The 13321-nt window shown below is 36.9% G+C and overlaps 3 protein-coding genes across 3 annotated transcripts in view; all 3 read right to left on the bottom strand.

Moving 5' to 3' along the window:
- Positions 1-1166: 1166 nt before the first annotated feature.
- On the bottom strand, positions 1167-1917 carry LOAG_08074 (hypothetical protein; the record flags this gene model as incomplete). The annotated part of the gene is made up of 2 exons (XM_003143606.1): positions 1167-1422; positions 1781-1917. The coding sequence occupies 2 exons, from the start codon at positions 1915-1917 to the stop codon at positions 1167-1169; spliced, it is 393 nt and encodes a 130-aa protein (XP_003143654.1).
- Positions 1918-4347: 2430 nt separating this feature from the next.
- On the bottom strand, positions 4348-4977 carry LOAG_08073 (hypothetical protein; the record flags this gene model as incomplete). Its single annotated transcript, XM_003143605.1, has 2 exons — positions 4348-4684; positions 4904-4977. The coding sequence occupies 2 exons, from the start codon at positions 4975-4977 to the stop codon at positions 4348-4350; spliced, it is 411 nt and encodes a 136-aa protein (XP_003143653.1).
- A 1902-nt stretch (positions 4978-6879) lies between these two features.
- Positions 6880-13321, bottom strand: part of LOAG_08072 (6-phosphogluconate dehydrogenase) — a 7445-nt gene continuing 1003 nt past the window's right edge. The window contains exons 2-12 of the mRNA XM_020447608.1: positions 12897-13000; positions 12616-12757; positions 12316-12385; positions 11947-12062; positions 11718-11852; positions 9121-9246; positions 8732-8795; positions 8264-8400; positions 7962-8195; positions 7469-7591; positions 6880-7402 (exon numbers count right to left, since the gene is read on the bottom strand). Coding sequence (XP_020302178.1) covers positions 7283-7402; positions 7469-7591; positions 7962-8195; positions 8264-8400; positions 8732-8795; positions 9121-9246; positions 11718-11852; positions 11947-12062; positions 12316-12385; positions 12616-12757; positions 12897-13000 — 1371 coding nt within the window. The 3' untranslated portion in view covers positions 6880-7282. The remainder of the gene's footprint in view (positions 7403-7468; positions 7592-7961; positions 8196-8263; positions 8401-8731; positions 8796-9120; positions 9247-11717; positions 11853-11946; positions 12063-12315; positions 12386-12615; positions 12758-12896; positions 13001-13321) is intronic.

The following is a 13321-nucleotide window of genomic DNA, read 5'->3' as shown; positions in this document are numbered from 1 at the left end:
TATATATATATATATATATATATATATGTGAATAGTGCACTAAATGAGACAAATGGTCCAAATGGTGTCGGTACATGGCCTCTACGCAAAGCCGTCAGAAAGATATCATCTATCGGTTCGTTCACCCAATGAGATGAGTATTTCCACAGAACATACATCCCATAACATCCTTATCTTGGTTTCTCCCGAGTACTGGTGCCCGCCTACTTATTACTACATTTTCGATGGATGAAAATAGCCCTCGAAAACTCCTACGCAAAATGAACTTTGCTTGTCTCATAGATCATCCTTACAGTGATATCATCAAGTCAAGAGATAGTGTGGTTTGCAAAATGCAGTGTCATATGTTCCTATTCAGGAATGGGTATAAATCTAATAAACCAATCCACAGATATTTCTATATAATTTCCCATTCAAACTTGAAATTTAAAAGCAAAAACTGCAATCCAAACATGCAAAAACGTTTTCAGCGTCAAGCACGAAGGAGAATGTCAATGTGATGGAATTTAAACCAGAGTGATATTAAGAAATCAATTATAGAACTCTAATCCAAACGCATAGACATGCGAAACTCTGGGGAACAGTAGCTTCAAAGAGAATTTATCATGTGCATGAAAGATGAAACCGAGCGGAAATATGCTATGATCAGCAAAAACAATTTTACTCGGACAACAGAGCTCAGATTGTTAAAACGTTATCAAGGAGCTCGAGCACTCCACGACCAATGCATTTTTCTGGAATGTTTGCGGATGGATGTATCCAGAATCTTTCTGCTTGGCTATCTTTTCATTGAATAAGTGGTAGTGAGAGAAATAGTGAAGAGGTTAAAAAGAGGTTATGAAATAAGCAAACTGATAGTAGTGTTCTGAGCAGTGAGAAGCATACAATAACTTGATGAAGATATGATAAGAAGAGGAACCAGGAAGTAACGCTAAGGAGAAGAGCTGCTTGATTGGATTATCTTGGACATCGATAGCGATCACGACAATAATGACAATAACAAACAAGTCAAGAAGTTAGCTTTTTAGCAGTACGGATTTCTTCTGTGCTATTCTGTTCCAATCAGAAATGATGCAGTGGAAATGATGGAAGATAGAGGGGGGCAATACGAAAAGGACAGGAAGAAGAGGAGCGGCCTGATGGTGGCTGATATACATTATGTGCTCTCATGGGTGGGGTTCGGTAGCCCATCGGGACGACAGCTGACGACAGTCATCGTCCCCATAGCCGCATACCGTCTCATATAAATTGCCAGGAGCTACTTGCTGTTGCCTGCCACCGATCTTAGAGTGCCTCAACGGTGTAATAATTTGATGACACTTACAGATTGGATGTTTCACCCTCGGATATACTTCCGCACCATCCAATAACACCCTATCGTAGCTTTCCACACAGCGGCGCCCCCTTGCTAAGAAACTAAATCTGAAATAAGAACCAATGAAATCTTACACACTTCACCAATGACACCACAACCACTACATTTCTCTTTCTGTCCCATGCTAAAAAAGAACCAAGAAAGCATCCCCAGCATGAGTACAAATTAATCCTTATAAATTAGATCACTATGAACGGAGGGGACGTCGATATTTTTAGTCAAGTTTTTGCTTCAGCCAGGGTAGTTGCTCGATCTTATACTACTACAGCTATTGCTAGCATCCATCTGTCTCACTACGCCTCTCCATAACACATCCATGCAAGGAAGACATAGCAAATGTGTCCGTGTCAACGTCGTCATCGTCGCCATCCTAACCATCCCACTACCATTCTCTGCTCAGCTCACTCTTTCCTTTGTCCTACGGTAGCACTTATCATCAGCGTTTGCAATAAATCAAAAAAGTGCGCTCGACGTAGTACCATCGAAAAACGTCGAATTCTCCGATACTTTCGCACAAAAAACCATTTTGCATATGCCAACATTCCATAATGTATAAGTGAAGGAAGGGAGCGAAAACAGAGAAAGGTAGAAGAGAAGAAGGAGGAAAGCTTTGACACATTAATTTTACTCTACCGGCTAGCGTTCAATGCTGTTAACGTATTTTTAAACGTACAGCGGACAACAGGTCAAAAATCTGATTCTATCACGTCACACGGTATTTGGGGAGCTTCCTGACAACTGGACACTTTTTAACGATCGTCTATATGTTGTATTGCCGTCGGTGATACGAGAATGGGAATGAAATGTCATCACATTATTTGAGGTTGACTCTGACTTGACGTAATGGACGTCAAGTGCACCACTACAAGTGAGGATGGAGCCAGTTGACAATTTTGTCCAATTCATGAAATGGTAACCTTCGTAAACCAATTCAAATTATCTGTATTTGGTGGCAACTTCGCTAGAAGTCATCTTGTCCTCGTTCCTTTTTAATAAGAAAATGATTGGTGGAACAAGCACGTTTTATATACTGATAGAAGGGTAGGGACGACGTAAGATGGTCGACGCATATCAGCAACGAGATAACACATCAAAAGGGTCGTTACTGGTGGTCATCAGAAATCAGCCAATATCGAGTAAGAGGATGTGAAGTGTTAGTTATAAAAGCTTGATGAAAGTGGCGAATATTAATTATTGGCACCACAATATGTTCAAGTCACAGACAAAAGGAGAAATTCGTAAGCCACACGTCACGCCTCCCTGATCAAAAAATGCTTTCACCGAAGTGCGGACTATACGTCACTTATTGATCTTTTAAAAATATTTTAGGAAGCTTGGAAGGATTACTTTCGCTAATAAGGTAAGCACTTCATAGGGATTAATACTACTGTATTTCCAGGTAAAAAGGAAGGGCGTTCTTTCCGCTGAAAGATGACCAATTCGGATGACCAGTAATTATAACATTGAAGGAAGCCATTAACATACTGCATGTCTCTAATAGATTGCTAAATCAAATTATTTACGAATGAGTGAAGAGTAGATACATAGATACACCCCTCAACTGGACAGGAATGCAAAATGACCCTTTTCTATTTCCTGCTTACTATAGTCACATCATATATCCGCGCATGCACTCCCATACTCACCCATTTACGCACACCGCCCACACATACGCGCAGATAGACACACATACAGGCACACACAGACATACAGACAGACACACACACACACACACGCGCACACACCGTACACCGGCAGCTAAATAGCTGTAAACAAATCGCCGCGTTGTGCAGCAGAGTGCGTGCTCATTATTAGCGAAATGCTGATGCAACGTGTAGTTTAATAATGTAATTCATTATAGGGGACAGTTGCGTGGTTAGCTTACGTGAAGGTAGTAACGTGAAGATGTGACCCATTTACTGACTGCTTCTCTTCTGTTGAATTAAGACAGACAACGACCTCCGGCAATTACAGCAACAACCAAGGGACTACCTTTAAGTTTCCTTAAAGAATAACAGAAGAACCAGAAGTTAGTTGCGATATCATTCGAATCAGCTTGGATCGTTCGCATTCCTTACTTCAGAAATGATACTGCAGCTTATAATCTATCAGGACTCATTCTACGATAACAGAGATGTGGCAGCTATATGCATATATGCATATGTGAGGTGTACAGGACCTGTACGTAAGCGGTTGTCGTTGTAAGCATCTTCTTATATTCACCAATTGAGTAATGAACAGTAGCCATAGGCTCTTTCTGTTTTCATGCATAGGAAACAGTCAAGTCTTCCCAGACTTAATCTTACTTTTAACAGAACTATCTAAGCCTCACAAACCTCAGGCTCTGACATGACCATGTGAGGCCTTATTCGTCTATGGAGCTGTCATATGTATGCACTACTTGCTCTTTTTATCGCCGGAAGCCCCGCAGAGCACCAGTAGGGAATGTTGAGATACTAACCATCAGGAATATCCCACCATGCTTCTTATTAACGGAAAAGAGGAGACTCTTGTCTTTAGTTTTGCTGCCGTCTAGCGGCTAGCAATTTATACAGTGATTCTCAGCGTATTCATTATGAATGGCTCTGCTGCTTGGTTTCCTAGACTACACCTCATCACGTTATTGCATCACAAAACAGTAAGTCTTGTTTTAATTTGAAGTTTTGCAATATATTTTTCCAGTTATATCTATTGTGAGAACAGAACGCCTCTTAACATGGTAAAAAACATACACTTTCTAATCTCATGATAATTGCTGATAAATATGCAGGAATCAAACATTATTATGCACAGTTACATTCAGCTGATGTGTTACTGATGATCGGTCTCTTTGATTGTTGGAATGAAATTATGTCAGCCGAAATTTCTCAATATAATTTGGTAAAACTGGGATGCTGTTAGTAATGAAGTTAGTGGAATTTATCAAGCAAATTGAAAAGCTTGTTAACCAATGCTTGGAGTCTATGAAAAATCTATTTCGAGAGTCGCTGTATAATCGAAGTCGTTTGCTTAATTTTAGCTTTTTTCTTACAACCAATCGTTTTATTTATGTTTGTAAGTTTCCTTCCAGCGCCGCTATACTGGAAAAGGAAGATCTGAGATTTAAAAGCTGTGTAGAAAACTTCCACTGTTGTTCCAAGAAACATATTAACAAGTAGGACCTGTCCTATCCTATTGTAGCGTACTTTTTTCCCGGTCATTCCGAACTTATTTTGCAAAATGCATTGCTGGTTCTCTTTTTCCGATTTGCTTTCGGTCACTTTCATTGTTTTCACTACTATCGGAAGCGTACGTAGTGTGCCACCAATCCTGCACCGTTATCTACTAAGGCTCCACTTCCCACTTCACATATGTGGGGATTTTTTCATATGGAGAGCATTAGAATAAATTAGCCAAGATTCGTCACATAACTACCAGTAAACAAATTATTTGCAGTGGTGCAAGTAGGAATGTTAAAAAGATGAAGGAAAGTTTAATTCAATGATTTAATAATATTGCCATTGGTATCAGGAAATGATTCCCCATCACTGCAAGCCATGCACCTTCTCCAATGAGCTGTGACGAATCTTAAGAGTGGTGAGAGGGGTACCATTATCATTCATTTTATGAGTTTAAAAAACATGCAATAATCTGCTTTCAATGACCATTTACATTATTAAATACTATCAGTTTATGTTCATAATCCATGCGTATCAATATTCCTCCATTCCTGTTTTCTTTTCCTCGAAATTGACCTTTCATCAGATGCCTAACAATTTATTGTCCTTGTGCCACACATGTAGAGTGTAAACAAGTCTCTCGAAGAACGGCAGAATCTCGAATAACAATGACTTTTGTAAGAGCTGCTTATCTTGTTGAAGGAAAAACTCGGAGTTCAGCAGTTCTGGTAAGTCAGCGTTCCTTATCGCTGGTAGAATTTTATCACATTTGATTAGTTTTTTAAGGCGACAATTGCTGCATCTCTCATAGGGACCATAGTATTTTCGAATGCTTAAACAAATTGGAACTGAATTATCGACTCATAGGTAGTGAAAAGTATTCGTATTTTGTAATTCTTTTTTGCCGATTACTTTCGATGCGGCGACATTTAAGCATAGCAATCTTAGGAAAGAGAAAGGAATAGCCGGGATGCAAGGAGGGGGGAGGGGGACATAAGGTACGAGGAGGAACATACATAATATATACGTGTACCAACAACACCACATGGCCACCAGATGAACATAAAGAAGACATGTTGTGTGGGACAATACGATCAAATCCAAGCAAGCAAAGCAAGTAAATGACACACTGACACACACACATACATACACAAACGTACACACACCAATACATATGCACACACACAGACATAGCCAACCAACAGAGGGACAAGAATGCCATCACTCGGGTCGGGTGCAAATTGGTTACTGCCTGCCATCGGCCGACGAATAGATAATACACCTCAACAAAAATACAACATTAACTAGTAAAGAGTCAGGGGACCGTCCTGAAATCCTTGCTGCCACTTCTCGACTACATGTCATTAGCGAGATGAAAGCCTCGCTACAAAATGCCAGATAGGAAAACGATTACTGTGATGCAGAGTGATCTGACTAAATAACAAGATTGTTTCTGACGACATGTCTTCCCACTAAGATCGCCAATCCAATGTATTGCACTTAATTAGAAGGACGGTCAGCAGTAAGGTGAGCTCAGGATAGAAATCAGGACTTCATCCCAGGATAAAATCATTTATCTTACTGTGATACTTCTGTCAAACTTCATATTCAATCCACATGAAACTAATTTTTAGAGTCGTATGCTAGGACTGATGAATGCTTCCCAGCAAAAATCAAATCCGTCAAGATGGCTGTTTTACTAATAAATTAATCTGTCATTCTGTTTAGAATCCACCGTTAATATTTCTATAGCATTCCACCAGTAGAATAGACGTGGAGATTCCCTTTAGCCAACCGAATTCATCGCATCATCTGCTTGACTCATTTCAAAAACAATTTTTAATGTCATCACCGTGCTTGGATTCTGTTCAGATTTTTACACATCTATTTCAAATATTAGATGCACATTTAAATACCGAATCTAACAGATCTACTCAAACTCAAACTCGAACTCAATCTGATCTACTCAAACTTAGATAAACAATTACATAATGCATATAATATTCTGTACTTTAAATTATTACAGGTAATGCTAATATTAGTATTGCATCTGTCAGAGGTGATGCATGTATTAAATGCCGTGATATTTCTTGTCATACGATTTAGTAAGCAGCTAAATCATTCACAGGGGAAACGGTTTTTTTTTACTAGAACATAGAAAAAAACGTAGTCTTTAATGAAATCAAAAACTGATTTGATAGGGCCCATGAAAGGTAAGAAATCCAAGGAAATGAAATTTATTTTGAGGACAACGCCTTTAGATGAAATAGTATAGGTCTTATCCCCCACTAAGATAACTTTTTTTCTTGTAAAACTTCCAGTTTACTCGAACTTGGTTTTTTTTCGGTCTTATTCTATGAGTAGCAAAGCTTCGGATCATGCTCTATTTATTCGATTTTGAGAAAATGATATGTGATGGCAAGATGACAGAGGGACAAACAGACATGAAAAAATCAGTAAGAACTATAGTAAGATATACCAGTAAGAAACATCACACATGAATAAAACAACCATGAATGAATAAAATAAAAACATGGATAAAACAACTTGCAACCACTAACACCATCAAAGCCCAAAAATGTTATTTTTTTGGTGAAAAATGCACTTTCACCTCTCGTTAAGGTTTATCCCATTTTTGGAAGCTTAAAATCAGTGAGAGCACCACGAATCTTCGTCAACTCTTGTTTTAAAATGAAAAAAGTAATGAGGTACGAAGTCGGTGACATGATCGTTATCTTTCATGATTGTTTCATTGAATATATGCCGTGGAAGTAACGTTACCACCAGTGCCAGTCCAATTTGTATGTAAGAATGTACCTGGTTTATCCATCAATTCGTACATATGAGCACCGAAATAGTCACGCTGGGCCTAGAAAATTTCGCAGTTAAAATGGAAAAGATTTCAACAGCGAAGGGGAAACGAATTTCATCCTACCTGAATAAGATTTGCTGGCAATATTTCGCAACGGAAACCATCATAAAATGCAAGCGCAGTTGAAAAGGCTGGTGTTGGTATACCAAGTAAAATTCCAGCGGCACTAATAATACGCCACGATTCCTAGATTGAAAAATTTCGCTCCACATTAAATAATGTACATGGTTGGCAATGTGTAGAATCACTCTTCTGTTAGAAAATCTGGGTTCAGCCTTGAGCTGGTTTGGATGTAAAACGAACTCACAACTAAACCAAACCCGAATATTTTGTAAGAAATGATTACTATTTATTGAATTGGTATATTTGCCCATAAGAGAGAACTATTTTTCATACCAGGGCATAAAAGATGACTCTTCTTTAAACCAAGTACAGCAATATATTTGAGAGATCCGATATACTTTACTTCCTCAAGCCCAAAGCTTTTTCATAATTTAGAAGCTTCTTTCGAAATCTTAGAAAACACATTATTATTTCAGTTGTAAAAGCAACCAACCTGGCATTTCCTGATAGCATTTAAAAAGAAACTATCCATTAACAGATTACTGAGTTTGGGATTCGTATCGTAAGCTTTCTTTATTTCACCCAAAAAACGCGAACGAATAATGCACCCGCCACGCCACATCAGTGCAATTGCTCCGAAATTCAAATTCCATTTGAAGACACGGTTTGCCTCAGCAAGAAGCATGAATCCTTGTGCATAGCTTATGATTTTCGATGCATACAAAGCCTGGATAACTGATCATTCTTTAAACTGTAGACATAAAACAACTGCGCCTTTGAACTAATTTCACGTACCTTCCTAATGTGCTCACAAAAGGCCCTTCTGTCACCAACAATGCCAGCTTTATCAGGACTAGGTCCGGGCAAAACTTTGGCTGCCGCAACTCGATCATCCTTCAAAGACGATAAGCAGCGGGCAAATACAGCTTCACCTGTAGGAAAGCCCATTCCTCATTTATAAAAATTGGAAAGCGTGATAAATACATGAAACGTTAGATATCTGAATTATTTGGCAGGCTTATTTTAACAAAATTTATGTCTAGACGTTAAACACAAAATACTCCTACTATAGTAGCGATTACTTTGTACTACCCTCTACTATAAAAGAGAGTACTTCGTACTTCGCGTTAAGATATAAATTCCAGAACAAGAATATATAGAATCTCGGGAGCACACATCAAAGATTTGGTCAAAAGTACAACTTTCACAGCAATAGAAAATACTTAATACAAAAGTTCCTTACTGAAGATAATTGGAACTAACCAATCAGCGTAAGTGGTATTCCATAGTTTAAAGCAACGATCCCCGTCCATTTGCCAGTCCCTTTCTGAAAGTAATTATTTCCATCTGTACATTTTCTCATTTTGATGTAAATTTCGCAGTTGCAATTGAATACTTTTAGTAGCATATTGACAGACCTAAATTGAGGACTGTTAACTGGGTTACGTATAACATTTACGAAGGTAATGAATGACAAGAATTACAACTCCAGTACTTTTTACAGTTTTAAATTTGTTCAACTTCACATCATAATATCAGGTAGTTTAGTACTGCAATGAGTACACCGCTGCTCTGGACCAAATATGGATAAAAAAAAGTAATTACTTTTACGAGTAAAACTGTCCTCAAAAATCTGAAGAAAAATGAAATACCTGCCCCGCTGTATCTCTAATATTTGGCAATAAAGTCTGCTTATTTTCATCTTTGAACTTAAGAATATGACTTGTTATTTCTATTAGATATGAATCCAATGCGCCTTTGTTCCATTCCGAGAATACCTTAAATAATAATAAAATAATAGCTCCTCTCTCCTTGCAGTGACAGCATAATCTTTGGAAAACTTGAAAAAAATTTCTAAAAAATCCGCATGATATCGTACAAACAATGTGTTACGTAAACCACAGATTGGAAATACAAATTTAAATTTATCAGATAAAAAACGGCTTATATGATTACTATAACGTATTCATTGCTGCAGCTTTTCCTGCATATATTCTACCTCATTTCTGATCCACAACAGTCCTCATCTTTATTTGCAATACCTATCAGCTGATTACAAATCATTAATCCATAATTTACTTTATAAGAGAAATGATTTATGATTCACAAAGATTGAAAGTACTAGTACTGCAGCAATCAATGATCAGAACAGTTATTTACGGCTTAAATGCAAATATTTCTCAGTGGTCTCGTATTTAAGCAGAAGAAATGATCGTTCTTGTTGTCGTAAAGTATGACTCGATTATGACTCGCTGAATTCTGATTTCTATGAAAAATTTTTGTTTTTCATAAATCTAAGATTTGCAGTGCTGACGATTGAGACCATTTGTAAGGCCCTTTAATTTCAGCAATCATATCTGCTTAAATTTCTCGCTTAACTTTTTAAAGATAATACCAGATACGCTTCTTCCATAATAAAATTTTTAACTCTTTTAGTGCTAGTGAACAATCTTTCGAGGAAACATAAACCTATAACAACATAAAGCTGTCTACAATAACGTTTTCTTTCACACTGAATAACGAGGATCTAAAACAACAAACACTGTAACCTTCAGCTATGTTATATAACGGAAATGTGAGAACATACTTTATGATTTTATGACTCTGATTTTTCCCGCAATCATCCTTCAACACTAAATCTTCGAAGTAAGAGACCATTTGCTGAAGCCACAGCACCAAGATGATAAGGAGGGGAACAGGAATGTATCACTTTCAGTAGAACTGAGTTACTTTCCGTAGTAACTAACTTTCCGTAGTAATTTAAGAGCTTCTGGTCACAAACCAGAAGCTCTTAAATGGGTCAAAAAAAAATGAAGGTTGATTCAAGCCAGTAGTACCATTAACGACATATTCAATCACTGTAGATAATTTTTCATTCCGAAATAGAGAATCGTCTTCAAAATTCGATCCAGTGCGGTCAAATCTGGCAGATAAACGACAATAATGTGCTTCATTTATACGGGGCTCTGATATCTTCACTTATATTCGGTTGCTAAAAACACTTCGTTTCTTCTCTCTCACTCTAAACAAGTAAAACCATTTAATTAGATGGAACATTTTCATAAACAATCCAACTTGAATTTCGTTCATTTTGTTGTTCTCGGCTGACAATCCTTTTTGACACTATAATGCGACAAATATTCTCAATTTCCCGGACTTGGACGTAAAGTCAAGATATGTCTCCTTAAATCCTACAATTCCTGATGTTCCATTAAACCTTTTTTCAATTCAACGTATCGAAGTGATTCTGAGTCTTCAAACAAAGGATTTAAATTGAATTTTTCATGAGGTAGTCGAGATGAGCTGTCAGCAGACTTACTGGTTGACTCGTATGGAACTATTTCCAGCGAAAAATGGTGGAATTGATTCGTTGTAATTATTGGCATCAGTTTTAACAATTGCAGTATACGATCAAAGTTGACTGGTAATTCAAAATTACTTCCAATTATACGGAAACAAATTCTCCAGGTCGGTATCAAAAACTGCTTCCTTCCTCAGTGCATTGCAAGTTTCAGATGATATTGTAATGCGAACCACGATCCTCTTCTCAAAATGCTGACCTTATCAGCTTTGGAAGAGAATTTTGATAATAGTGGATTCTTTTATCACGAATTAGGCGATGTAATAGAGGATCTTGATGTGTTTCTTCAATAGCCCAGCCACAGCAAAATTCCATTCAGTTATCAAAACTGGATTCTCCTTATTCTACTTTTCGGTAATCGCTTTCGCATCGATTGTATATTTGAACAAGAATTTGACGAGTGTATTTTCATGCCATAATACAACAAACAGTAATGCTGTTGAAAGTTTTTTCGAAGAGTTGGACCAGAATTGTGCAATATATACAGATATAACCAGTGAAATCGATAAGCAGAATGATATATTTTTGATATATGGCACCCATAATGATTTTTAATCATGCCATTATAGCATGAGTAAAAGAAGGAGGCGTCACCAAGAATGTAATCTCAAAAACCCTCACAAGGAAATAAGCGTCGAAAAAACCCAAGTTTAGATTTACTCCAAATAACTATTGATCAAACACTGCGAAACTAAAAAATTCTACATCGCATTAAAACAAGAAACGATTGAAGCACCCATTCAAATCACAGTAATATAAGGCAGCATCGACAAAACATCAAGTGTAACTAAGTCAGGAAGGGGGTTTATTAGAACAGTCAGTAATAATGAATGCTACAAAAGCCAAAATATATTTAGACAGAGTCACAAACCGAAAATTTTGGCCTACCTCTGCCATTTCATCATGTGTCAAATCGGCTCCGTCTTTCAGTAGACTATAAGCCTCAGCAATCAATTGCATATCACCGTATTCGATTCCATTATGAACCATTTTCACGAAATGTCCAGCACCATTTTCACCAACCTGAAAATATGGGAATGTTAAATGCGAATCGCAGATATACCTATGTTGCAACTGCACCTTGGCTTGCATAGGAGTGCAAGTGAGATAATTTTACCCAATTGCAACAAGGTTCGTTGTCAACTTTGGCTGCTATTGCTTGAAATATATCTTTTATATATGGCCAGGCTTCGGGTGAACCACCTGGCATCAATGATGGACCATGACGTGCTCCTGGAAACAGCTGAATTTTAAGCATATAAATAGCAACTAGCACAACCTCCTTCATCCATTTAGTCAAATGTATGGGTTCAAAATCTTTTCTTACAAGAGTTACACGAAATAGAGACTAAAGTACAAGAAATTATGGCAGAAGTGAATCAATCTTCCTTTCTACTATCTTGTCCAGCCGTTTCAGTCATGAGCAAAAGTAATCTCAGCAAACCTCACATCGTGGAACGTGAAACTGTAAATCTCAAAACAGTACCTTCCTCACCACCACTTACACCACAACCTACGAAACAAATACCCTTCTCTTTGAGTTCGGTGCAACGTCGCTGCAAAAATAATGATGTTCGAAAAATTTCATTTTCAACTCTAAAGTAACAATATGAAATTCATTAAAGTAAATGTATTCGAGTCATATAAGTCCTGTACTACTTACTGTTCACACAAACTTTTTGTTTTTCGCGGTTAAGACAGATCAGAGTTTTACCAACCTTTTTATGAAGTATATTAGTTATCCTAGAAAAGATATATTATAAACAGGTAAAATGTGAAAACTTACAGCTGTATCTGTATATTCACTATTTCCGCCATCAATAATTATGTCATTCTTGTCCAAAAAAGGTAAGATGCTGGAAATCATTGCATCCACTGCTTGTCCCGCTTTTACCATCAATAGTATACGTCGTGGTTTCTTCAGAACTCTGACGTAAAGAAATTTAAAATACGCCTCAAAAGCAGAGCAACAAGTAGAATAACTTCTACTTTTCACATCCACAGTCTTAGTTTATTATCCAAATTATAACTAATTTCGAAAATATTTCTTTGAGACCGGATACTTACTCGGCTAATTCCGACAAACTATGCACTCCGAGAACCCGAAGACCCTTTCCCTCATTCGCCAGGAAATCATCCACTTTCGATACAGTTCGATTGTACACGCATACCTTTAACATGGCATAAAATCAAAAAAACAAATAATAATAGTATCACTTTTAGCTATGTTTGCAGGAATTTCGAAATCTAATTCAGTTTCGAAAACCTTCGCAACTAATTTTTATGTCAATCTTTCATTTATGTATTCGGCAGATTAGGAAGTTACTGATCTAAGTTATATTTCTATTCATAATAATAATAATAATAATAATAATAATAATAATAATAATAATAATAATAATAATAATAATAATAATAATAATAATAATAATAATAATAATAATAATAATAATAATAATAATAATAATAATAATAATAATAATAATAATAAT

The sequence above is a fragment of the Loa loa genome, assembly GCF_000183805.2.
Source record: "Loa loa unplaced genomic scaffold supercont3.1, whole genome shotgun sequence".
Taxonomy (NCBI): domain Eukaryota; kingdom Metazoa; phylum Nematoda; class Chromadorea; order Rhabditida; family Onchocercidae; genus Loa; species Loa loa.
This window is presented reverse-complemented; position numbering and strand designations above follow the sequence as displayed.